General features: G+C 44.7%; 4 protein-coding genes across 5 annotated transcripts in view; 1 reads left to right on the forward strand and 3 right to left on the reverse strand.

Annotated features, from left to right (window-relative positions):
- The window catches only part of LOC310701103 (vomeronasal type-2 receptor 26-like), a 255322-nt gene that overhangs the window by 41820 nt on the left and 188403 nt on the right, over positions 1-25099 (reverse strand). The window lies entirely within an intron of this gene.
- LOC310701699 (vomeronasal type-2 receptor 26-like) lies at positions 1623-6486 on the reverse strand. Its single transcript, XM_083492980.1, has 4 exons — positions 6443-6486; positions 5230-5462; positions 3905-4031; positions 1623-2796 (listed from the first exon to the last, which is right to left on the reverse strand). Exons 1-4 carry the CDS (start codon positions 6447-6449, stop codon positions 1895-1897), a joined length of 1269 nt encoding a protein of 422 aa, XP_083349106.1. The 5' UTR covers positions 6450-6486; the 3' UTR covers positions 1623-1894.
- Positions 6469-10855, reverse strand: LOC310700967 (vomeronasal type-2 receptor 26-like; the record flags this gene model as incomplete). Its single annotated transcript, XM_083490924.1, has 3 exons — positions 10157-10855; positions 8101-8392; positions 6469-7338 (listed from the first exon to the last, which is right to left on the reverse strand). Exons 1-3 carry the CDS (start codon positions 10375-10377, stop codon positions 6469-6471), a joined length of 1383 nt encoding a protein of 460 aa, XP_083347050.1. The 5' UTR covers positions 10378-10855.
- On the forward strand, positions 13844-24972 carry LOC310701278 (vomeronasal type-2 receptor 26-like). Of its 2 annotated transcripts, none has more exons than XM_083491936.1 (5): positions 13844-13999; positions 19918-20721; positions 21351-21578; positions 22505-22631; positions 23929-24972. In XM_083491936.1, the coding sequence occupies exons 2-5, from the start codon at positions 19972-19974 to the stop codon at positions 24828-24830; spliced, it is 2007 nt and encodes a 668-aa protein (XP_083348062.1). In that variant the 5' UTR covers positions 13844-13999; positions 19918-19971; the 3' UTR covers positions 24831-24972. The 2 variants fall into 2 exon arrangements, with proteins under 2 accessions (XP_083348062.1, XP_083348061.1); XM_083491935.1 differs by lacking the exon at positions 13844-13999 and adding an exon at positions 15948-16038.

Raw genomic sequence — 25099 nt, forward strand, 5'->3', positions numbered from 1 at the left:
GCATTTGGGAATGAAGATGCAGCCCAGAAGCCCAGCACTGGAGGCCAAAATGGAGAAGACCTGCACGGCTACCATGTACTAACATTGCACAAAACCAGCATGCTGAAAGTGATCATCTTGGCTTCATTGAAGGCAGCTTCCTGGCCAGGAAAGCCATTCTGAAGCAGATGGCAACCAGGAAGCCCATGTAGCCGAGGGCACTGTAAAACGTGGCAACAGTTCCTTCATTACATATCAGGATTAAATGGAGTTGGCCAGACTCTTCCCCAGCCATTTCCTAGTGTTTCTAGTGCTTTGGCTTCTGTCACAGTGTTCCATGCGCTGCAAGCAATTTAGGCATGCTGGCCACATGGCCTGGAAAGTGGTCTGCAGACAAACGTCCAGGGGTCCTTTACCTACCAGACCACCTTAATAATCATTCTGGTGTCAATCACACACCTGTTACTGTGCTGCCATCCTTCAGACATCTCATGGAGGAGGCACACAAAGAAGGGCATGCTGATAATAACAAAATGTATCTCGTGAAGAAGTATTATTACGTGTTAAGGAGCAGGGCATGCTCAGTATGACTATGAAAACTGGATGCAATTTCTATATTTTTTATTTTTATTAGTATAACGTCCATCCGTAGATCTTAGGACAGTTCACAACATAAAATTACAATATAAAAAACACAAAATACATAATAGAAATAGGAACGAAAACCAATAATCCCCCCTCCCACAACACATTCAAAAGGGCATGGGCCTTCAATCAGCCCTAGGCCTGGTTGAAGAGGAATGTTTTTGCCTAGCACCTAAATTATAAATAATGAAGGCACAAGGCGAACCTCCCTGGGGAGGGTATTCCTCAAATGAGGAGCCATCACAGAAAAGGCCCGTTCTCTTGTTGCCACCATCTGGACCTCTCCTGGAGGAGCCACATGAAGAAGGGCTTCAGATGATGAGAGATGGTCCATGAAGTATTGTGATCCTGAGCCTTTTAATGCTCAGTATCATCACTTAATGCTGTAAGTCCTCATCTTTCCTCTCCTCCTCTGATTAAGGGATTCCTTTTCAAATCCCCTGCCGAGCTACTTTTCTCCAGTTTCTCCCTCCTCTGCCAGGGAAAAAGGAGCATCTATCATCATCATCATCAAACCTTTTATTGGCATCACATACAAACAGGAGCATCTTGTCGGGAATCAAGCCCTTCTTATGAGAAGCTGGCAGCAGTCCCAGGCACCTGGCTTGAGTTCCCTGTTGACCTTCCTGGCTGCATTCCCCAGCAGACGCAGGCAAGGTCTCGATCGGCGATTCTTCTCAAACGTGAGAAGAACACACCCCTCTTTCCTGCCTCCCCAGGCAGGGGAAAGAGATAGACAGAAACGTATTTACATGCTTTTATTTCTGTCTTTGCAGCGTTACAGAAAACATGACTGCACTCTTCAAAATCCAGCTGTCGACTCACAAACTCCTCCTGTACTTCCTGTACAGCTCATATTACACTCTGAGGTAATTCCGATGCTGCGCACTGTGAAATGACTGCCCCTCTGTTCCCACAGCAGTCCCAACATTCCCATCATGTTTACACTACAGGCTAGGACTTTGCAGCTGCATTGCTTCATTATCGTAACACATCTATCTTCTGACATGCTTGCATCGAGTAAATTGGACAGTGGCCTGACCCCACACATTTCATCAACAGCCCATCAATTGAACAGGGTTTAAGAAAGAAATATTTTAAAGTCAAATCTATTCACAGAACTGAAAGTTTTGAGAATAAGAGGCTTCATTTAGTTAACATCATAATTTAATGGTGAATAAAGGGCTTGGGTCCAGTTTGTGGCTTCTCAGCTTAACAGAACTGCTTACTAAAAATGGCTGCTAACATGAACATCAAAGAATAAGATGTCTCACTTCAATTTCATTGCGAGATGCTCCTTTGTATTCAGATCAGCTCTCAGCACAATAATGTAGCACTTGGGAATGAAGATGCAGCCCAGAAGCCCAGCACTGGAGGCCAACATAGAGAAGACCTGCACGGCTACCATGTATTTCCCCTTGGTGCTCAGGTAGGTGGGCACAAAGGACACCCAAACGCTGCAGAAGACCAGCATGCTGAAGGTGATCAGCTTGGCCTCATTGAAGGATCCTGGAAGCTTTCTGGCTAGGAAAGCCACCGTGAAGCAGATGGCAGCCAGGAAGCCCATGTAGTTGAGGGAACCATAAAACATGGGAACAGACCCTTCATTGCATTGCAGGATGATCTCTCCAGGCTGGGAGTGCATGTCAGACTCTGGGAATGGGGGAGAGGTACCCAGCCAGATGGTGCAGATGACAACTTGGACACTGGAACAGGAAATGATAATGGAGTTGGCCAGACTCTTCCCCAGCCATCTTCTCACCTTGTTCCCTGGCTTTGTAGCCAGGAAGGCCAGCACCACCGTGATGGTTTTTGCCAACACAGAAGAAACAGCAGCTGAGAAGATGACGCTGAAGGCTGTTTGTCGGAGAAGGCAGGTCACTTTCCTTGGGCGGCCGATGAAAAGGAAGGAGGACAAAAAGGAAAGCAAGAGAGATACAAGAAGTATGTAGGAGAGGTCTCGGTTATTGGCTTTGACTATGGGAGTTTCCATGTATTTAATAAAGATGGCAAAAACAAAACCTGTGGTTAAGGAGAGGAATAGGGCAAAGGACGCCAATGTGATCCCCAAAGAGTCTTCATAGGCAAGAAAGGTCATAACCTTGGGGACACATTGATTTCGGTGCTTGTTTGGGTGCTGATCTTCTGCACATGCATTGCAATAGTCTGCATCTGAAAGGAAGATAAGAGAATTCAGTGGTCCTAATGTGTTCTGCCATTCTATCCATTCTTAAGGAAATCAGCCCTGAGTGCTCACTGGAAGGACAGATCTTGAAGCTGAGGCTCCAATACTTTGGCCACCTCATGAGAAGAGAAGACTTCCTGAAAAGACCCTGATGCTGGGAAAGATGGAGGGCACAAGGAGAAGGGGCGACAGAGGACGAGATGGTTGGACAGTGTTCTTGAAGCTACAAACATGAGTTTGACCAAACTGCGGGAGGAAGTGGAAGACAGGAGTGCCTGGCGTGCTCTGGTCCATGGGGTCACGAAGAGTCAGACACGACCAAACGACTAAACAACAACAACAATGTGTTCTGCTACATTCCAAAACATCTACGCTTGAAAGTGCAGTTCAACTGTGGAACGAACTCCCCTTTTTTGGAAGCTTTCAAGCAGAGGTTTGAATCCCATCTGTCATGGATGCTTTAGTTGAGATTCCTTTATTTGCAGGCGGTTGGACTTGGCGTCCCTTCTAACCCTGATTCTATGATTCTCCTTGTGCCTTTTTACATTTACATTTTGTTTATACAGTGGTACCTCGGGTTACAGATGTTTCAGGTTACAGACTCTGCTAACCCAGAAATAGTACCTCGTGTTAAGAACTTTGCTTCAGGATGAGAACAGAAATCGTGCGGTGGCGGCGGGAGGCCCCATTAGCTAAAGGGGTTCCTCAGGTTAAGAACGGTTTCAGGTTAAGAACGGACCTCCAGAACAAATTAAGTTCTTAGCCCGAGGTACCACCGTATAACACATTCCCTCTCTAACCACCCTTCTCTTTATTCCCTGTATTTTCTGATGGTTTTAACATGCTGGCCTCTTATATTTCTGAGTAAATCTCTATTCAAATTCTTCCAAGAAATGCCTCTACATCACCCACTGGTGCCACCTCCAGGCCTGCAGTTTGAGAAATCCTGCTTTTTGGAACTTAACATCACAGTAGCCAAGAATGGTTTCACGTTCCAAAGACGTATTTAGGATCTTCACAGATAATCTCTGCTGAGCGAATCTTTGGCCTATCTTTGATTCCCCACGGAATGCCTTCTCCCCTTGAGTCACGCACCTTCCTGAGTGGAGATTGTCCCTTCAGCACACAAAGCACAAGCATAGCAGCAAACCGGTTGTCCTTCTTGAACTACCTTGGCGTATCCAGGGCGACAGATTTCAGTACACCTGGCGCAAGGCACAATCTGACAATAGAGTGAAGGAGCATCAAGGGGAAATGGTTAGAGATGTGGAATTGAGTCAGGAGGTGTGGAAGGACCCTAACCCTGCCTCCCCTTTATAGGTAAATACTGCTGATGCATGGGACGCGGGTGGCGCTGTGGGTTAAAGCCTCAGCACCTAGGACTTGCCGATCGAAAGGTCGGCGGTTCGAATCCCCACGGCGTGGTGCGCTCCCGTCGCTCGGTCCCAGCACCTGCCAACCTAGCAGTTCGAAAGCACCCCCGGGTGCAAGTAGATAAATAGGGACCGCTTACTAGCGGGAAGGTAAACGGTGTTCCGTGTGCTGCGCTGGCTCGCCAGATGCAGCTTGTCACGCTGGCCACGTGACCCGGAAGTGTCTGCGGACAGCACTGGCTCCCAGCCTATAGAGTGAGATGAGCGCACAACCCTAGAGTCTGGCAAGACTGGCCCGTACGGGCAGGGGTACCTTTACCTTTACCTTACTGCTGATGCATAAGTATCTAGTTTAGAAACAACTTTTGCTGTCCCAGCAATGGCAGAGCAGAGGAAATATCACAAGCCTGATGATAAACTAGGACAGGAACAGGTGTTAAGAAAATGGAATCTGTGCAGTTTTTATTGGCACTGGGTCTAGGGCACAGAGCCAGAGGGTGATTGATGACTTTATGCAGACAAATGTCTGGATGTCGGATCATGGAAACTTTTCATTAAAAATGTTAATCAAGGATGGTCAGGGATGCATGTTATTAGTTATTGTTGCAGCATTTTTCACCACCAATCAAATCAGGATGCCACTGGGATTTTGCAGATTTATATCATACAGAATTATACTGCTCACTCACACACAAAAACACTATTTGCCCTAGTTTATTTTCACGTATTTAAAAAGCTTTTAAAAAGGGCTTTATTTTTAAAAAGTGACTCATGGGGAAACTAAGTTGGGGACAGTGTATGGGACCCAACCCCACCTCAGCATCCAGGTTGAGCTCCAACGTGGCGGGAAATCACCAAATTTTCCAATTCAAATCAATTTCTCCAAAAGAGTTTATGGTGCGAATTTGGGTGTGGCAGGTGAGGCCTAGATCATAGTCCGCATATGAATTAAATTAAATAATTTCCAGGATCATATAGATAAACCCTGTAAATAATTTGGGTTTAATAAATCTCAGAGGGAAAGAAGCACATAAAAAATTCCTTTACCTCTTGATACTGCAAGGGCCACACAATGGTTTCTGGGTTAATGGTGAGCTTTAAATGTGAGGCTGCCTGTCTCTCTACACTCCCAACTTTCACACTGCCACGAGACCCATTGGGAAACAGCACCCAGTTCACAATATCATAGTCCGCTGCCAGGTCTCCATTCTCATCCGAATACAATCCGCCCCTGGAGGTGTTAAACAACTGGACGTTTCTTAAGAAAGGGTGGAGCTGGACTGACAGGAGAAAAACAGAACTGAGAAAACATGGAAGTCTATTGATCTCTTTTCACTTTTCACTCTAGTCTCCTCCAAATTAGGACTAGCACACTTCTGGACTCATGCGAATAATGTTGTTGGCGTTTCACAGCTGAGTTGCATTATATATATATATATATATATATATATATATATATATATATATGCATTATATATATGCAATATATATATATATATATATATATATATATATATATATATATATGCATTATATATAGTTTTATTGGATTTTACATTTTTATCATATTACAACATATCAGATCATCAAAGTTCAGAGGAACTTACAGTCTTCAAACAAAAACATCTTGAAGGTCCCAGGCCACAGAGAGGTTAGGCTGGCCTCAACCAGAGCCAGGGCTTTTTCGGCTGTGGCTCTGATCTGGTGGAACGCTCTGCCACAAGAGACTAGGGCCCTGCGGGACTTGACATCTTTCCGCAGGACCTGCAAGACAGAGCTGTTCCACCAGGACTTCGTCCAGGGCACAGCCTGACTCCCTCCTTTGGCAATTCTCACAGAACTCTAGCCTAATTGGTTGCCATTAATCTGATTTGAATTAATTTTATAATGAAATGATTTTAGAATGTGTATTATTTTATTGTTGTTAGCCGCTCTGAGCCCGGCTTCGGCTGGGGAGGGCGGGATATAAATAAAATATTATTATTATTATTAAAATCAACAAGATACACCCCCCCCAAAAAAAACCAGAAGAGGAAGTTGAGGGAAGTCAGAGGGGGAGGGGGGAAATTGGGGGAAAGCTGAGTTGCATTCTTAAATTATCACTAGAGAATGATGACTGGACCATGGAATGTCTTCTGATGCCACCAAAGCAAGCCAAATAGCATTGGAGAATCACACTTTAGATATGCCTTGGATATGCTATCACGGGTGAGGCAATTGGATTGGATTCTGGGTGCAGGACAAGGATTCAAAGTGGTACCTGCCATGGCTGCAGTCGTTCAAGTCTCAACCTGTCCCCTCTACAATGATCCCAGAATTAGACAGTAGGTTGCAATTAAGAAAAGGGAATACCTGCCATGGCTGCAGTCTTCCATGTCCCCAACTTTCTCTTCTACTCATCATCAACACCTGCTTGAATCTGGAAGAATAGGCAGAATTTAAGGCAAGTGCCACGGCTTGGACACTGCTGTATGTAATGTAGCTGTCTTGTGACAGGGCCCTTTCAACCTCCTCTTGGGGAAGAACCTCCAGTTTCACTTTCTCTGTGCATCTTATCCAACCTTTCATGGGCAATACAGCCTCCGAACATAAACAATGAAATGATTCACCCCAAAATCGTAGTGTTGTGCCCAACCATGGCTTATAGTATTCATATTTTGTCCATTTTCTGGTCTTCATTATGAAAGACAAAGAACCATGGATATACTTGAAGGTATTAATATCATAAGATAAGTTCATGTTGATGTCCTGAAAAGCTGTTGTGATCCAGACTTCCCCCCAAATTTGTACCCTTTTAAGTATCCTTTGTACCATGATGATTGGGTCAAATCGATTGGAAGCGTCCCCATAGTAGACAGAGACATTGACTTTTCTCCACATAACAGGTGGCTCCCTCAATATTAAAATCTGGTACAGAGTCCTTTGTTCTATTTTTTCTGAGAAGGCAACACAGATTCCACTGCTGATCATCATAGGTGTTAAGGAACTTAAGAACCTTTCTCCGCTGTCATTGTCTGGAGCAAAGAGACCAATCCATGTCCATCCGAAATGCAGGAGCAACTTGACAATCCCCCGGTACTGGATTTCTTCTTTGGGAACCATTTGGTAGGCAAAAGGGAACTGAGTTTTATCAGTAAGAGCAAAACCATAACTGACCTAGTGAGGAAAGGAAGAATATCAGATATATGTTAATAACAAGCAAGAAAGGGACTGACTAGACAAGGAGGAGAAGGCTATTAATGATTACTAGCCGCAAGGACCAAGTTCTTCCTCCACTGTTGAAGGCACCCTGGTCTTGAAAGCCAGTTGTTGGGAATCTAAAGTTGGAAGAGTGGCTTTTCACTCTGACCGCACTTGGAGACTTCCTAGAAGTGGTTTCTGTTTGGCTGAAAATGGGAAGCTAGACTAGACTGACATAGGCTGAACCAACTTCAGGGTGTTTCTCATGTTCTTGGGACACCTCAGGCTATTATAAATCATTTTAAGAGATTCCTTCAAAAAATGGAGAGTACTATCCATTCTTAAGGAAATAAGCGCTGAGGGCTCACTGGAAGGACAGATCCTGAAGCTCACTGGAAGGACAGATCCTCCAATACGTTGGCCACCTCATGAGAAGAGAAGTCTCCCTGGAAAAGACCCTGATGTTGGGAAAGATGGAGGGCACAAGGAGAAGGGGATGACAGAGGATGAAATGGTTGGATAGTGTTCTCGAAGCTACCAGCATGAGTTTGACTAAACTGCGGGAGGCAGTGGAAGACAGAAGTGCCTGGCATGCTTTGGTCCATGGGATCACGAAGAGTCAGACACGACTAAACAACCAAACAACAACAACAGAGTCGAAGCGGAGCTCAGAGGTCCCTATAATGCAGGAAATCCACCACTGTAGCTTCCCTGACTGGTGACCATCCCAATCCCTACCTGTGGGATTTTGAAGATGCCCGACATGCAAGAAACATGGGTAGAAATGTCCGATTCAGCCCCTTCAATAACAGCCAAGAGGTTCTTGCGTCTTCCACAGTTGTAGTTTGGAATATTGCTTTCCCCACCAGAATGCCCATCCAGCATTGCATTCGAAACCACTCTGCCATCGAAATAGGTTTCAAAGAGGTTGTAGCCCAAAGTGGTGTTGGGTAAAAGTGAAGGATCCAGATTAAACTCCTGAACAGCAAGCAAGAAAGACAGGATGTGCCAGTACTTCTGTTCTGAGATACTGCAAAACATTAAATACAGCAGTTGTGACAGGCTGCTGTTTTCCAGTCATTGTGGTGGGGGATGGGAGGAATGCCAAATTCTTTCTTTTTAAAAATCGGAAGCCTTTCCAGGCACCATACACTTCGAAACAGTGCATCCTCAAATAATTATTCCTATGTTTTTATTGGGGGACAGATACAGACCCTGGTTGCAAGTTGGATATTATTTTGCCACTTCCTTAAAACATTGTAGAGTTTATAGTTTGGGATAGAAGGTCCGCAGCCTTCAAAGAACACAACCAAATATATTTCAGAAGTTTGTGATATGCTTGGAAGCTGATCAAAGGATGTTATGGATTTGCCGGGTTCCACTTAACTGGGAGTGGTCTCCATTTTGCTTATTGGGACTTACTTCTAAGTGGCTGACCACAGAGTAATGTAACTTTCACCCTTAGTTATGGGCAATGGAGTCCTTAGCTCAGCCTTTCTCAACCTGTGGGTCCCCAGATGTTGTTGAACTACAACTCCCATCACCCCTAGCTAGCAAGGTCAGAGCTCAGGGATGATGGGAGTTGTAGTCCAACAACATCTGGGGACCCACAGGTTGAGACCGCCATGGAAACAGACCACCAGAAGGCCTTAAAGACTTCTTGAGCCATTTCTCTGCATGTCCCTTCTGGCAGTGAAATTCGCTGACAGCCACAGCACTGAGGGGGATGCCTTAAGGATGTGGTGGGTTTATGTTTGGCAACCAAAGAAGAAATCTTCAGTCTGCACTGCCTTTGCCTTAGCAGAGTATAGATTGCTAGGATCAAGGTTGCATATATCATTATAAAAAAAATCTCTTTGAGAGAACCACTGTCTCCTCACTCTCAATACACAAGCTGAGCCACATCTGGGAGACTAACTCATGAAAGTTATCAACAGCTAACTGATATAATTATTATTATTATTATTATTATTATTATTTATTTATTTATACCCCAACTTCTCGGTTCAGAAAACTGGGCTCAGGGCAGCTAACAACAAATTTAAAACACTTAATTGATACAACAACAAAAATAGCATAAAATACAGTATAAAACGTGAATAACAATAAATTCAGAATTCAAAAATCAATTTAGGGGGAAATCCATCCAATAAACATGAGATGATCACCAGGGCTAGCTGGCTAAATTAGTCCTATTTGGGCCAGTGAGGAGACCAGGGGAGAATTAGCTGTGGGATCCCAGAGCGGGTAATCTTTATAAAAAGGTGAGGGGGAGAGAAGAAAAGGAAGGGGAATAAAAGATCAGGCTAAGTTCAGATTGAAAGCCATGCGGAATAGCTGTGTCTTACAGGCCCTGTGGAAGGAAGCTAAATCCTGCAGGGCCCTGGTCTCCACCAGGTCGGAGCCATCACTGAAAAGGCCCTGGCCCTGGTGGAAGATAATCTGACTTCCTTAGGGCCCGGGACCTCTAAACTATGATTATTCATGGATCTTAAGGTCCTCTGCGGGACATACCAGGAGAGGCGGTCCCATAAATACGAGGGCCCTAAGCCACAAAGGGCTTTAAAGGTCAAAACCAGCACCTTAAACCTGACTCAATACTTCACCGGGATCCAGTGCAACTGGTAAAGCACTGGGTGAATATGCTGCCATGGCAGGGACCCTGTGAGGAGCCTCGCTGCAGCATTCTGCACCCACTGGTGTTTCTGGGACAGTTTCAAGGGCAGCCTCGCATAGAGCGAATTACAGTAGTTGATGTTTCTTTTCAGCAATCAAGTGGCTTAGAGTTACTTACTCGGTAATCACGGTTAATGGGGGCCGAGAGAAGTTGTATGGTTTAAATAAAGCAGTTTTTGGTGAGATGATCCCACAAATGAGATGGTCCCCTGCCCTGTAATAATTCACTGGCTCATTTTGAAGCCGCATCAGATTCACAGAGCATTTCCCTGCCTGAGTCCCACAGACAGCCTCAGGCATAAGCAGCAGCAGCAGTGATATCATCCTAGCAGTGACCATGATAGGCAGTGACTTCAGTGGCACACCTGGGCTCTAGCCATGGATTCAGAGCTAAAGCTAGCAATAAAAAGCTTCCCACCTTCACAGTCCCTGCCTGCCCTGAACCTCAGACCAGGCTCTTGGTGATGCTTAACATTTTGAGAAGCATTTATGGCATCAATCTTCCTTCAAGCTTCTTACAAGATGTGGACTCATTTTCTCCTTGATTCTGAAGTTTAGGTTATTGGTCTCAGGGGAAATCCTACAAGATTTGGTGCGAGTAGAGGAATACATCACTATGATTTTGATAATTATACAGGGGAAGAAGTTTCCTGTCTGCAACCTCGTGGACTCTCTGCTTGGCTCACTGGGCAGGTGCAGAGCTGGAGAGAAAACATGTTTTTGAGAAATCACCAACAAGGTTTCATGGTCGAGATGGGCCAGTGGACCTGGCAAACTTTGCAATGAAGGAAACACTTTCGAAAGCTTACTTTGGCGATCAGGGGCATACTCTTAGTAACCAACTTTGGTTACTTTAATACAGATATAGGAATACAGATATAGGAAACTACAATAACAAATATCTCCTTGCAGAAATAGAACGATCCTTGTAAAACAACAAATATAATGTTTTTTGATATCTGACGAAAACAAAGAAATACAATAACTTGGAACTGTGTGTGAAAAAATTGTAGAGATAATAATACAATGAGTCTAATCAGAAGCCAAATGTGTTTGTTTTGTTTTCTTTTTTCTTTTTTCTTTTTTCCCTTCCCCTCCTTCCGCCCCCCTTCTTCTTCCTCTTCTCTTTTCTTTTTTGTGCCTCCTTTCTTGTTTTTTCTCTTTTTGATATGTTAAGAAAGTGATAAAGAGGTAAAAGTGTAATATGAAAACTTCAGTAAGTTGAAAGTGATGTTGTGTAATTTTTCTATTACTATTTATCGATTGTTAAAATTGGTTAATTGTAATGAATTGATGTAGCAACTACTGTGGTTTTCTCCCTTTGTTATTGTTGAATTCTAAATAAAGTATTATTCTTAAAAAAAAAAAAGATATAGGAAAGTACTTCATTCTTGGTTCAAGCGATGCCGACTTGAATAAAATACAGTGGTACCTCGGGTTACATACGCTTCAGGTTACATACACTTCAGGTCACATACGCTTCAGGTTACAGACTCCGCTAACCCAGAAATAGTACCTCGGGTTAAGAACTTTGCTTCAGGATGAGAACAGAAATTGTGCGGTGGCGGCGCGGCAGCAGCGGGAGGCCCCATTAGCTAAAGTGGTGCTTCAGGTTAAGAACAGTTTCAGGTTAAGAACAGACCTCCGAACGAATTAAGTACTTAACCCGAGGTACCACTGACTGTATTGGGGTGTTAGGTAAGCCCTGCCTTACATAATTGATCACAAGATGCAGTGTGCACACACCATTTGAATGGCAACGCCCATCAATTTTGGAGGGGCAGCCTCAAATATTTTATTGGGGCCCTGAAGGGACCTCAGCCCCTAGGCACTGACTCCTATGTCAGGTTCCCATTTGTACAACAGTGGGACCCAGGGGGAGGAATTGCGCTACTGTTTCTGTAGCTCTACGGTGCCCTGTCCCCAGTTCCCTTGCAAGCAGCCACAGTTTGAAATGGAACATGAAGCGCCGCTGCAGTTTCAGAGGTGCAAATGATGACAGCTTAATTAAGGAAACTTTGCAGGGAAGGGAGTGGGGGCGACTTTCCTTCTTCTGCCCTTCAGTGCTCCAACTGCTAAATTAAATGGAAATGAGTCCTTAGCTAAATGGGGTGGTGGGAGTGGGATCTGATGCTTGGAGGGGACAGAAAGTCCAAAAGGTGGGAAGGTTTTCTTGTAAGCTATGCGAGAGCCACAGGAGTTTGTGGCGGGGAGTGATACATACAATCTAGCTGCAAACTGCCCCCCCAACCGCTTCGTGATTTCCACTTATGTACTAAGCTTGGATCCTAGAACAATAGGCAGGTAGGATTCTAAAATGCAACAACTGATTGGCCTGCAGGAGAAGACCAATCAGGCTCCAGGAGGGAAGCAGAATCAGCCAATCAGATGGGACTCATCGTGTAAATAATGTATATAAAGGCCTGAGGTTTGCGGGAATTCAATCACTGTTTTATACAGTGGTGCCCCGCAAGACGAATGCCTCGCAAGACGGAAAACTCGCTAGACGAAAGAGTTTTCTGTTTTGGAGGTGCTTCGCAAAACGAATCTCCTATGGGCTTGCTTCGCAAGACGAGAATGTCTTGCGAGTTCCTGCGGGGTTTTTTCCTCCCCCCCCTTTTCTAAGCTGCTAAGCCGCTTATCAGCTGATCTGATAAGCCGATAAGCCACTAAAAGCCACTAAAAGCCACTAAAAGCCGCTAATAGCGCTCATAGCGCTAATCCGCTAATCCGTCAATGGGCTTGCTTCGCAAGACGAAAAAACCACTAGACGAAGAGAATCACAGAACGGATTCTTTTCATCTTGCGAGGCACCACTGTAAACTGGGATTGGTAAAGGGACTCCTGATTGTTAGGTCCAGTCGTGGCCAACTCTGGGGTTGCGGCGCTCATCTCGCTTTACTGGCCGAGGGAGCTGGCGTACAGCTTCCGGGTCATGTGGCCAGCATGGCTAAGCCACTTCAGGCGAACCAGAGCAGTGCACAGAATCGCTGTTTACCTTCCCGCCGGAGCGGTACCTATTTATCTACTTGCACTTTGACGTGCTTTCGAACTGCTAGGTTGGCAGGAGCAGGGACCGAGCAACGAGAGCTCACCCTGTTGCATGGATTCGAACTGCCAGCCTTCTGATTGGCAAGCCCTACGCTCTGTGGTTTAACCCACAGTGCCACCCATGTCCCCATATGCATATGTATGCATATGTGTGATAGTTCAAATAGAGCCTAAAAGAAAGAGCATTTTGATTCTACCTATTATGAAACTATTTCATCATTAGAAAGTTTGCAAAGTTCACCAGAATCCTCAATGACTTAATCCAGACTATGAAGCTATGTTGCTCATTTCTCACAGACTTGTTTTTCCTCCAGTTCTGCACCTGCTCAGTGAGCCACACATAGTCCAGGAGGTTTCAGAGAGGAGCTTTCTTCCCCTTTATAATTATCAAAATCATAGTGATATATTCCTCCCCTCGCACAAAAGTGCCAGGGATTTCCCCAGAGGCAAATAATTGAAAAGGAAGAAAATGAGGCAGCCTCGTGTAACCAGCTTGAAGGAACAGCTGGGCCGTAAATACCTCCTCTCCTATACTTCTCAAAACAACAAGTCATGGTCCATGGAAAACCTGGTCTACGATTGAGGATAGGAAGGGGCTGTGCAGGTGGGCAGTTTCCTCTCACTACCCTGAGAGGCTGGACCCCTGTTGTTCTGTTGCAGTTACTGATGTCACAAGGAAGGACATTGTCACTGGCGTCGCTAGGATGATATCACTGCTGCTGCTGCTACTGCTGTTGTTAATGCCCCAGGCAGTCTGTGGGAACTGTCCCTCAAGTCCCTTCAGGCATCGAAACAAACCACTGAATTATTACAGGGCAGGGGACCATGTCATTGGCGGAATCATCTCACCCAAACCTGCTTTCTTTGAACCATATAACTTTTCTAAGCCCCCATCAACAAAGCTTCTTGAGTAAGTACATGTGTGCTTCAGATGGATCTAATGTTGCCCTATTGGCACTCTGGATGCTCCCAGATATACAAAGTTTAGGCAATGCTGAAATTAGATCAAGTCTTTATTGAAGATTACAGTGGTACCTCGGGTTACAGACACCTCAGGTTACAGATGCTTCAGGTTACAGACTCCGCTAACTCAGAAATAGTACCTCGGGTTAAGAACTTTGCTTCAGGATGAGAACAGAAATCACTCGGTGGTGGCGTGGCCCATTAGCTAAAGTTGTACCTCAGGTTAAGAACAGTTTCAGGTTAAGAACGGACCTCCAGAATGAATTCAGTTCTTAACCCAAGGTACCACTGTATTTCTGATTTATTAATGAAACAGTCATGTGACAATAAGTCATAGAATCATAGAATCATCGAGTCCAACCCCCTGCCAAGCAGGAAACACCATCAGAGCACTCCTGACATATGGTTGTCAAGCCTCTGCTTAAAGACCTCCAAAGAAGGAGACTCTACCACACTCCTTGGCAGCAAATTCCACTGTCGAACAGCTCTTACTGTCAGGAAGTTCTTCCTAATGTTTAGGTGGAATCTTCTTTCTTGTAGTTTGGATCCATTGCTCCGTGTCCGCTTCTCTGGAGCAGCAGAAAACAACCTTTCTCCCTCCTCTATATGACACCCTTTTAGCTATTTGAATATGGCTATCATATCACCCCTTAACCTCCTCTTCTCCAGGCTAAACATGCCCAGCTCCCTTAGCCGTTCCTCATAAGGCATCGTTTCCAGGCCTTTGACCATTTTGGTTGCCCTCCTCTGGACACGTTCCAGTTTGTCAGTGTCCTTCTTGAACTGTGGTGCCCAGAACTGGACACAGTACTCCAGGTGAGGTCTGACCAGAGCAGAATACAGTGGCACTATTACTTCCCTAAGTGTTGCTTCTGCATTCATCTCCATTAAAGTGGGGTATATAGAGACCTTCACATTGGTCCTTTGTTCATTCAATGTGTTCCAATGCCTTCTGCTGTCACCTTCCAGAATGCAAAAAGTCCATTTCTTTTTAAGAATGTGGATTTGTTGTGGCAGGGCAACAGGGTCCTTTAATCCATTTCAATTGCACAAACCCGAAGTTCTCAAATCCCTCCAGCCATATAGTGACAGTCCACAACAGAGTTTCTCTCAGTACTTATTGTAACTTTCAGGGGGTTAGCTAAAAGTATTTTCTGCTGCAAAATCAGAGCATCCTTTCAGCAGCTTTCAAGCCTTTCACAAAACTTGAAAATGCAGTTGATTTTGTTATTTGAAGACTGTGGACTTTTCATCATGAAAAATAACCTTCCAATTTTTCTCTGAATTGGTGAGTTAATATCTGCTTTGCAACAAGGGGAGGTCTCCCACCTTCAGTAAAAACATTACAAAACATTTTTTTGGGTGGGGGGAGGAGATACAAAAAATTGAGACTGATGTTGGCCAGAAAAGTCCTTTGATTAATAAAAATATAGAATTTGGCATTCTCTTTTCATTGAATGGAGAATGGCGTCCTGGTCATAACTAAGTTAGTTCTTGGTATGAGCTTTCGTGTGCATGCACACTTCTTCAGATACTTCTTGAGAAGTGTGCATGCACACGAAAGCTCATACCAAGAACTAACTTAGTTGGTCTTTAAGGTGCTACTGGAAGGAATTTTCTTATTTTGACTATGGCAGACCAACACGGCTACCTATCTGTAACTGGTCATAACTATTATGTTTGCTGGTTTGCAGTTTGGCTCCAACGATGTATTGGCACATTTTGTCCTTCTTGTTTGCTGTTCAGGAGATGAATCAGGATCTCAGGACCCTACCCAACATCACCCTAGGCTACAGCCTCTTTGAAACCTATTTTAATGGCAGACTGGTTTCCAATGCAATGCTAGATGTGCATTCTGGTGGGGAAAGCCATCTTCCAAACTATAACTGCGGACGGCGGAAGAACCTCTTGGCTGTTTTCGAAAGGGCTGAACCTGACAACTCCATCCAGATTTCAAGCATGTTGGGCATGTACAAAATCCCACAGGTAATAATAATAATAATAATAATAATAATAATAATAATAATAATAATAATATTTATTTATACCCCCCTCCCCAGCCAAGGCCGGGCTCAGGGCGGCTTACAAGCAATAATAAAAACAAGTTGAATGATTACAACTTAAAAAATAAAATAAAATACAACATTAAATAATGAAACATTAAAAATATTAAAATGTAGCCTCATCGCAGGAGGAGGGAGGAAAAGAAAAAGAAAGAGAGGGAGGGAATCAAATTGGCTCCAAGCCAAAGGCCAGACGGAAAGAAATCAGATCCTGCAGGGCCCTGGTCTCATGAGGCAGAGCGTTCCACCAGGCCAGAGCCAGTGTTGAAAAGGCCCTGGCTCTGGTTGAAGCTAATCTAACTTCCTTAGGGCCTGGGACCACTAGGGTGGTGTTATTTATGGACCTTGAGGCTCTCCGTGGGGCATACCGGGAGAGGCGGTCCCGTAGGTACGAGGGTCCTAGGCCGTGAAGGGCTTTAAAGGTCAAAAGCAGCACCTTAAATATGACCCTGTATTCCACCAGGAGCCAGTGCAGCTTGAAAAGCACTGGGTGAATATGCTCCCATGGCAGAGACCCCGTGAGGAGCCTCGCTGCAGCATTCTGCACCCGCTGGAGTTTCTGGGACAGCTTCAAGGGCAGCCCCGCGTAGAGCGAATTACAGTAGTCAAGCCTGGAGGTGACCGTCGCACAGATCACTGTGGCCAGGTCGGGGAGGTAGGGACTGGAATGCCTCCCTGTCAAATATACTACAGTGGTGGATTGCCAGTATGTGCAGGGGATTAGACTACACGACCACGTAGCTCTCTCCCAACTCTGCCATTCACCTTTTAGGAAAGGGTGGTCCTAAAAAGACCTACAATAAGGTGAATCTAGCCTGAGATTCCCCAGAAACATCAGAAGCACAGAGGGGCTTGATCACATCAAAGGACCAGTTAGCCCAGCATCTTGTTTTCGGATGAGCTCACCTGATGCCTCTTCTGGAAAGCCTGCAACCAGGACGCTCTTCACAATTTTGCTTCCCTGCAGCTGGCATTCAGAGGCTTCCTGCCTCTGAAAGTGGAGGGAAAATGTGGTTGTTGTGGGTAGAAAAGAATGCCTTATCCTGCCTGAATTTATCTTATCCTTTTTGAAAACCATCAGAGTTGGTGAAAATCACTACAGTTTGTGGGGGCCACAAAGAAAATGTCAAGAAAGCTTCAATCTAGTTTATAGTAACATGGTACAATTTGCATGACATTACAATGGTTACTATTTGTTATATATGGTGGTTATAATAGCCATTAATGACTTTTCCAGTTTATAATGAAAGATCTATCTTTTAAAAATGTATTAATGGACATTTTTGCACCCCCAATGCAGCATATTTATACATCTAATTACTGACACAATTTCACCATCCATTCACTATGCTAGTTTATCATGTGTTTTTATAATTAGGTCCAAGACAATCTCAAAAACTGAGGTTTCTCCTAAGCATCCAAAACACATCTTTATATATCACTAGATGTGTGTGTGTGTGTGTGTGTGTGTCTGTCTGTCTGTCTGCCTGCCTGCATGTGTATGTGTGTGTGTATACACACCCCACAGCCTAGTATTTTTACAATATATACATATTTTGTCATAGAATCATAGAATCATAGAGTTGGAAGAGACCACAAGGGCCATCGAGTCCAACCCCCTGCCAAGCAGGAAACACCATCAGAGCACTCCTGGCATATGGTTGTCAAGCCTCTGCTTAAAGACCTCCAAAAGAGGAGACTCCACCACACTCCTTGGCAGCAAATTCCACTGTCGAACAGCTCTTACTGTCAGGAAGTTCTTCCTAATGTTTAGGTGGAATCTTCTTTCTTGTAGTTTGGATCCATTGCTCCGTGTCCGCTTCTCTGGAGCAGCAGAAAACAACCTTTCTCCCTCCTCTATGTGACATCCTGTTATATATTTGAACATGGCTATCATATCACCCCTTAACCTCCTCTTCTCCAGGCTAAACATGCCCAGCTCCCTTAGCCGTTCCTCATAAGGCATCGTTTCCAGGCCTTTGACCATTTTGGTTGCCCTTCTCTGGACACGTTCCAGTTTGTCAGTGTCCTTCTTGAACTGTGGTGCCCAGAACTGGACACAGTACTCCAGGTGTGGTCTGACCAGAGCAGAATACAGTGGCACTATTACTTCCCTTGATCTAGATGCTATACTCCTATTGATGCAGCCCAGAATTGCATTGGCTTTTTTAGCTGCCGCGTCACACTGTTGGCTCATGTCAAGTTTGTGGTCAACCAAGACTCCTAGATCCTTTTCACATGTACTGCCCTCAAGCCAGGTGTCCCCCATCTTGTATTTGTGCCTCTCATTTTTTTTGCCCAAGTGCAATACTTTACATTTCTTCCTGTTAAAATTCATCTTGTTTGTTTTGGCCCAGTTCTCTAATCTGTCAAGGTCGTTTTGAAGTGTGATCCTGTCTTCTGGGGTGTTAGCCACCCCTCCCAGTTTGGTGTCATCTGCAAATTTGATCAGGATGACCTTGAGTCCATCATCCAAGTCGTTGATAAAGATGTTGAATAAGACCGGGCCCAAGACAGAACCCTGCGGCACCCCACTAGTCACTCTTCTCCAGGATGAAGAGGAACCATTGATGAGCACCCTTTGGGTTCGGTCAGTCAGCCAGTTACAAATCCACTGAGTGGTAGTATAGTCAAGACCGCATTTTACCAGCTTCTTTACAAGAATATCATGGGGCACCTTGTCAAATGCCTTGCTGAAATCAAGGTAGGCTACATCCACTGCATTCCCTTCATCTACCAGGCTTGTAATTCAGTCAAAAAACGAGATCAGGTTAGTCTGACATGACTTATTTTTCAGAAATCCATGCTGACTATTGGTGATCACAGCATTCCTTTCTAGGTGCTCACAGACTGTTTGCTTAATGATCTGCTCCAGAATCTTCCCTGGTATTGATGTCAGACTGACTGGGCGGTAATTATTTGGGTCCTCTCTTTTCCCCTTTTTGAAAATAGGGACAACATTCTTTTAATACTCTTGGATGCAGTTCATCTGGCCCTGGAGACTTGAATACATCTAAACTAGCCAAGTATTCTTGTACTATCTCCTTAGTTATTCTGGGCTGTGTTTCCTTTGCTGAATCATTTGCTCCAAATTCTTCAGGTTGGGCATTGTTTTCTTTATCGGAGAAGACTGAGGCAAAGAAGGCATTGAGGAGTTCAGCCCTTTCTGTGTCCCCTGTTTGCATTTCACCATCTTCTCCTCTGAGTGACCCCACTATTTCTTTGTTCTTCCTTTTGCTACGGACATACCCATAAAAGCCTTTTTTGTTGCTTTTAACCTCTCTAGCAAGCCTGAGTTCATTCTGTGCTTTAGCTTTTCTGACTTTGTGTCTACATGTGCTGGCTAGAGCCAGTGTGGTGTAGTGGTTTAGAGCGGTAGTCACGTAATCTGGGTAACCGGGTTCGCGTCTCCGCTCCTCCACATGCAGCTGCTGGGTGACCTTGGGCCAGTCACACTTCTTTGAAGTCTCTCAGCCCCACTCACCTCACAGAGTGTTTGTTGTGGGGGAGGAAGGGAAAGGAGATTGTTAGCCGCTTTGAGACTCCTGAAGGGGAGTGAAAGGTGGGATATCAAATCCAAGCTCTTCTTCTCTTTGGTGGTTTCCCCCCTTTTCCATTTTTTGTACACATCCTTTTTTAATCTTAACTCGGTTAAAAGTTCTTTGGATAGCCACCCTGGCTTCTTTAGGCACCTTCCATGTTTCCGTCTCATTGGTCACATAGCTATATATTTCTCCACAACCTAATATTCTGAAGAAAGAGAATATCTGGACCTAAATCAGCCTCTACTCTTCCTCACCAGGTCAGCTATGGCTCTTCTCATAATGATAAAACTCAGTTCCCTTTTGTCTACGAGATGATCCCCAAGGAAGAAATCCAGTACCTGGGGATTGTCAAGTTGCTCCTGCATTTTGGATGGACATGGATTGGTCTCTTTGCTTCAGACAATGACAATGGAGAAAGGTTTTTGAATGCTGTGAGACCTCTGATGATGGGTAGAGGAATCTGTGTCGCCTTCTCAGAAAGAGTGGAACGTGAGACTCTATATGCAGAGTTCATGGAGAGGAAGCCACCTGTCATGTGGAGAAAAGTCAATGTATTTGTCTTCTACGGGGACTCTCGCTATGAATTTACTCCATTATTTGTGATACAAGAAATTCTTGAAAAGATACAAACTGGGGGAAAAGTTTGGATTACAACAGCTTTTCAAGACATCAACAGGCTTTTGCACTACGATATTAAGCACTTTATGTACACCCATGGTTCTTTGTCCTTCACAATGAAGACCAGAAGATGGACAAAACATGACTACTTTGAGCCATGGTCTGAAAGGACAATACAATTTTGGGATGAATCATTTCACTGTTTATGTTCCAAGGATGTCTTGCCCGTGAAACAATGGATACGGTGCACAGAGAAAGAGAAACTGGAGATTCTTCCCCAGGAGGAGATTGAAAGGGCCCTGTCTCAAGACAGCTATATTACTTACAACAGCGTCCAAGCTGTGGCACTTGCCCTAAATTCTGCCTCTTCTTCCAGATCCAAACAGATGCTGATGATGGGTAGAGGAGACAGTTGGGGACATGGAAGACTGCAGCCCTGGCAGGTACGCTTATCTCTTTTACACCATCACTGCAAATGCGTAATCCACTCTCCAACTCTGGAATCAATGTCCTTCACTTAGGCATCATCTAAGATTAATACAGATTATTTTATTGATTTATGATAAGAATATGTAAAATTATCCGCTGTCTTGAGGGACATCATTGGGTGGTAAGAAAAGGGTAAGGATCAAACCCCAAACAAATTGGAGTGGAATTCCTAAGTTGGTTTGATGGCATCCTGTATGCTCCATGCTTCCAGCAAATTCTGCAGCCAAGCTGGTGCCAAATGTATTGCATTCCATTCCATTGGACTACATCAATGAGGCGGAAATGGTCTTGCCATCTGGGCAGCCTAGGACCTCCAGTCACACTGCCCCAGCTTGCGCCCCAGAGTAGGTCGCTTTGGTGCTGCTAATGCAACAAAAGACAGGAGAAAGCAGTTACCAGTTACCAGTCTCTGCAGCCACAGCAGGCGCTGTGATTCTCCAGCCATTTCACTTCACCCCTGGAGGTGCACTCTATTGTCTCTCAAGACAGACGGATGCCCACAACAAAATGTGAGATTCATGACTGGGAATTCAGAAGGCTCTTGTGTTACCTTAACTGCATTGTTTTTTTCTTGCCATTCCAGCTTCACCCTTTCTTAAGAAGCGTCCAGTTGTTTAACACCTCCAGGGGCGGACTCTATTCAGATGAGAATGGGGATCTGGCAGCAGATTATGATATTGTGAACTGGGTGCTGTTTCGTAATAGGTCTCGTGGAAGAGTGAAAGTTGGGAGTGTAGAGAGACAGGCATCTTCAGATCTAAAACTCACCATTAACACAGAAGCCATTGTGTGGCCCTGGCAGTTTAAGCAGGTAGGGGAGATGAATGAAGTGTCCTCCCTCCCTGCTTTTCATCTGTGAAGCTGAAATCATTTATACTGTTTACAGGATACTGAAACAGGAAATTATTCTTATCCAATTCCTGTAAACCCAATCTAGAGCTCATCTGTAACCATCCCCACAATTCCTATCCCAAACACTCCTTTCTTGAGTGAATCAACCACACCACTTTGTGCTTCAATGCCAGGTTCAAACATGTGATAACAGCATGAAACATTTGTCGCTCCATTCATCCAACAGCCCTTGTTTCACATCTTTAATGCAGAATTCACGCAATCTGAGCAGCATCCACACTCAGCTTCAGAAAGTCACTAGAAACACTCTAGCTCATGACCTGCAACAGGTGTGCCAAAAAAAACGTCTGTCAGGGGTTTTGTGAGCTGAGACCTGAGGCAGCCCTGACACCGTCCATACAGTACAATCCATTTGGTTAACAAGTACTTCCTGTTCCAGCTTAGCATGAGGCCTGTGATCTTTCCTTGGCCCTCTGCTCTGAAAATATTACAGCAGGAAAATTATATATAGCAGAATAGTTTGTAAGTACAAAGAGTATTTGCCAGCCAGTGTGGTGTAGTGGTTAAGAGCGGTGGACTCGTAATCTGGTGAATCGGGTTCGCGTCTCCGCTCCTCCACATGCAGCTGCTGGGTGACCTTGGGCCAGTCACACTTCTCTGAAGTCTCTCAGCCCCACTCACCTCACAGAGTGTTTGTTGTAGGGGAGGAAGGGAAGGGAGAATGTTAGCCGCTTTGAGACTCCTTCGGGTAGTGATAAAGCGGGGTATCAAATCCAAACCCTTCTTCTTCTAAAAGTGGCTGTTTATGGAAACCTCTTCCAAACCCCATGATTCATTTCCACACCTCTAACACTTTCTTCTTGATGCCTCTTCACCTTTGTTTAGACTATGCCTCATGCCAGGTGTACCGAAAGCTGTCAACCTGGATACGCCAAGGTGGTTCAAGAAGGGCAGCCCATTTGCTGCTATGCTTGTGCTCTCTGTGCAGAAGGGACCATCTCCACTCAGGAAGGTGGGTGATTCAGTGGGAAAGAACATCCCTTGGGAGAATATAAATAGTGCAGAGATTCAGACACCGATAAAAAGGTGCTGACCTTTAAAGCCCTAAACAGCCTCAGTCCAGTATACCTGAAGGAGTGTCTCCATCCCCATCGTTCTGCTTGGACACTGAGATCCAGCGCCGAGGGCCTTCTGGCGGTTCCCTTGCTGCAAGAAGCCAAGCTACAGGAAACCAGGCAGAGGGCCTTCTCGGTAGTGGTGAAGGCAGCCCTGTTTAGGGAAGCTTTTAATGTTTAATAGACTACAGTGGTGCCTCGCAAGACGAAAAGAATCCGTTCCACGAGTCTCTTCGTCTAGCGGGTTTTCCGTCTTGCGAGGCATTCGTCTTGTGGGGCACCACTGTATTGTATTTTAATATTCTGTTGGAAGCCACCCAGAGTGGCTGGGGAAACGCAGCCAGATGGGCGGGGTATAAATAATAAATAATTCTTCTTCTTCTTCTTCTTCTTCTTCTTCTTCTTCTTCTTCTTCTTCTTCTTCTTCTTCTATTATTATATTCACATTGGGGGAAACGCACCAAGAATATCAAGGGAGTTAAGGGAAACATTTTTAGCAAGGAAAGTTGTTATAGAAAGAAAAAGTGAACATATGAAGCTCACAGAGGAGAGTTGGAACATGTAGGCAGTACAGGGGAGCTAGCGGTGTACAAAGTGAGTATGTAAGGCGAAGGACAGAAGAAGGTGACTGGAGATTAAAGCAAAAAATGAGAGGCACATGGAAGATGGAGGAAAATAAAGACCTTTCTCCATTTAGAGTCCTTTGGTCAATATATTCTGCCTTAAAAGAAAGGATGTGCCATAATGTCTAGAAAGACAGTGTTCATCCCCAGCTTGAGAAAAGGTGAGCTGTGGAACTCCTTCCCCCATGGAAAGAATGCTGCAATTTGTGCTTTGTGTCCCAGTCATTTCCAGATCTTCCGAACAGGCTCTTGGGAGAAAAAGGGTGAGAACCCCAGTCACAAAGGTTAATATGAGATGAAAGATTTGACGTTGGAAGGAAAACTACAGGAGAGAAAAAAGAGAGAGGGTTTGGTGGATGCTGCCCACAACATGTGCATCCTTTTTGTGACTTTAATTCCATGCTGCTTTTTATATAAGATCTCAAAAGATATAAGATTGTTTTTGCTCAGCTGATTCTAGAATATAAACTCTCTCTCTCAAATGGATATGCTATAAAATGCAATAGAAAAAGTAATAGTATGTTTATAAGTTTCCCCTTAAGACTACCGAAGCCTCCCTTCTTCCTTTCAGATGCAAACTGCTGCACCAAATGTCCAGAAGATCAACATCCAAACAAGGAGCAAGATCAATGCACCTCCAAGATTATCACCTTCCTTGCTCATAAGGAACCTTTGGGGATCACGCTTGGTTTCTTTGCCCTATTCTTATTCTCAAGTACGTGCTTCATTTTGGGGGTCTACATAAAATATATGGAAACTCCCATAGTCAAAGCCAACAACCGGGACCTCTCTTTCATCCTCCTCATCTCCCTCCTGCTTTCATTTTTGTCCTCTTTTCTGTTCATTGGTCGGCCAAAGAAAGCAACCTGCCTCCTCCGACAAACAGCCTTCAGCATCATCTTCTCAGTTGCCGTCTCTTCTGTGTTGGCCAAAACCATCACGGTGGTGCTGGCCTTCCTGGCTACAAAGCCAGGGAACAAAGTGAGAAGATGGCTGGGGAAGAGTCTGGCCAACTCCATTATCATTTCCTGTTCCAGTGTCCAGGTTCTCCTCTGCACCATCTGGCTAGGGATTTCTCCCCCGTTTCCAGATTCCGACATGCACTCCCAGCCTGGAGAGATCATCCTGCAATGCAATGAAGGGTCTGTTGCCATGTTTTACATTGCCCTGGGCTACATGGGCTTCCTGGCAGCCATCTGCTTCACGGTGGCTTTCCTAGCCAGAAAGCTGCCTGGGGCCTTCAATGAAGCTAAGCTGATCACCTTCAGCATGCTGGTCTTCTGCAGTGTTTGGGTGTCCTTTGTGCCCACCTACCTGAGCACCAAGGGGAAATACATGGTAGCTGTGCAGATCTTCTCTATCTTGGCCTCCAGTGCTGGGCTTCTGGGCTGCATCTTCATCCCAAAGTGCTACATTATTGTGCTGAGGCCTCACCTGAATACAAAGGAGCATCTCACAATGAAAACAAAGTGAGACGCTTGAGTCTATTATGTTCAAATTAGCTGCCCTGTTTAGTGAGCAATCCAGTTATATAAAGATGCCACAACCTGAGCCTGAGCCTTTGATTTGCCATTAAATTATAAGGAATTAGGTGATAACCAACTCCGGAAATCAACTTGTCAAAATGTTTTACACTATTGTTACTTTACTCTGGAAAGCAGTCTACCTATTTTTTAATTTTCTCATAATTCATAATTTCTGAATAAATATGCCATCCATGCTGCTTCCTGGGCCTTTTTGTG

The sequence above is a fragment of the Podarcis liolepis genome (assembly GCF_965112155.1).
Source record: "Podarcis liolepis genome assembly, chromosome: 2".
In the NCBI taxonomy this organism is placed as follows: domain Eukaryota; kingdom Metazoa; phylum Chordata; class Lepidosauria; order Squamata; family Lacertidae; genus Podarcis; species Podarcis liolepis.

Bases quoted from the DNA above. Each gene is read 5' to 3' on its own strand.
- LOC310701278 (XM_083491935.1), top strand. From the start codon at position 16,012: ATGTTGGGCATGTACAAAATCCCACAG. The intron at 16,039-19,917 runs GTAATAATAATA...CTTCCTCACCAG, and splicing joins GCATGTACAAAATCCCACAG to GTCAGCTATGGCTCTTCTCA. The intron at 22,632-23,928 runs GTGGGTGATTCA...TCTTCCTTTCAG, and splicing joins GACCATCTCCACTCAGGAAG to ATGCAAACTGCTGCACCAAA.
- LOC310701699 (XM_083492980.1), bottom strand. The intron at 4,032-5,229 runs GTAAAGGAATTT...CTCTATTGTCAG, and splicing joins GGCCCTTGCAGTATCAAGAG to ATTGTGCCTTGCGCCAGGTG. The intron at 2,797-3,904 runs GTGCGTGACTCA...TCTTCCTTTCAG, and splicing joins GACAATCTCCACTCAGGAAG to ATGCAGACTATTGCAATGCA.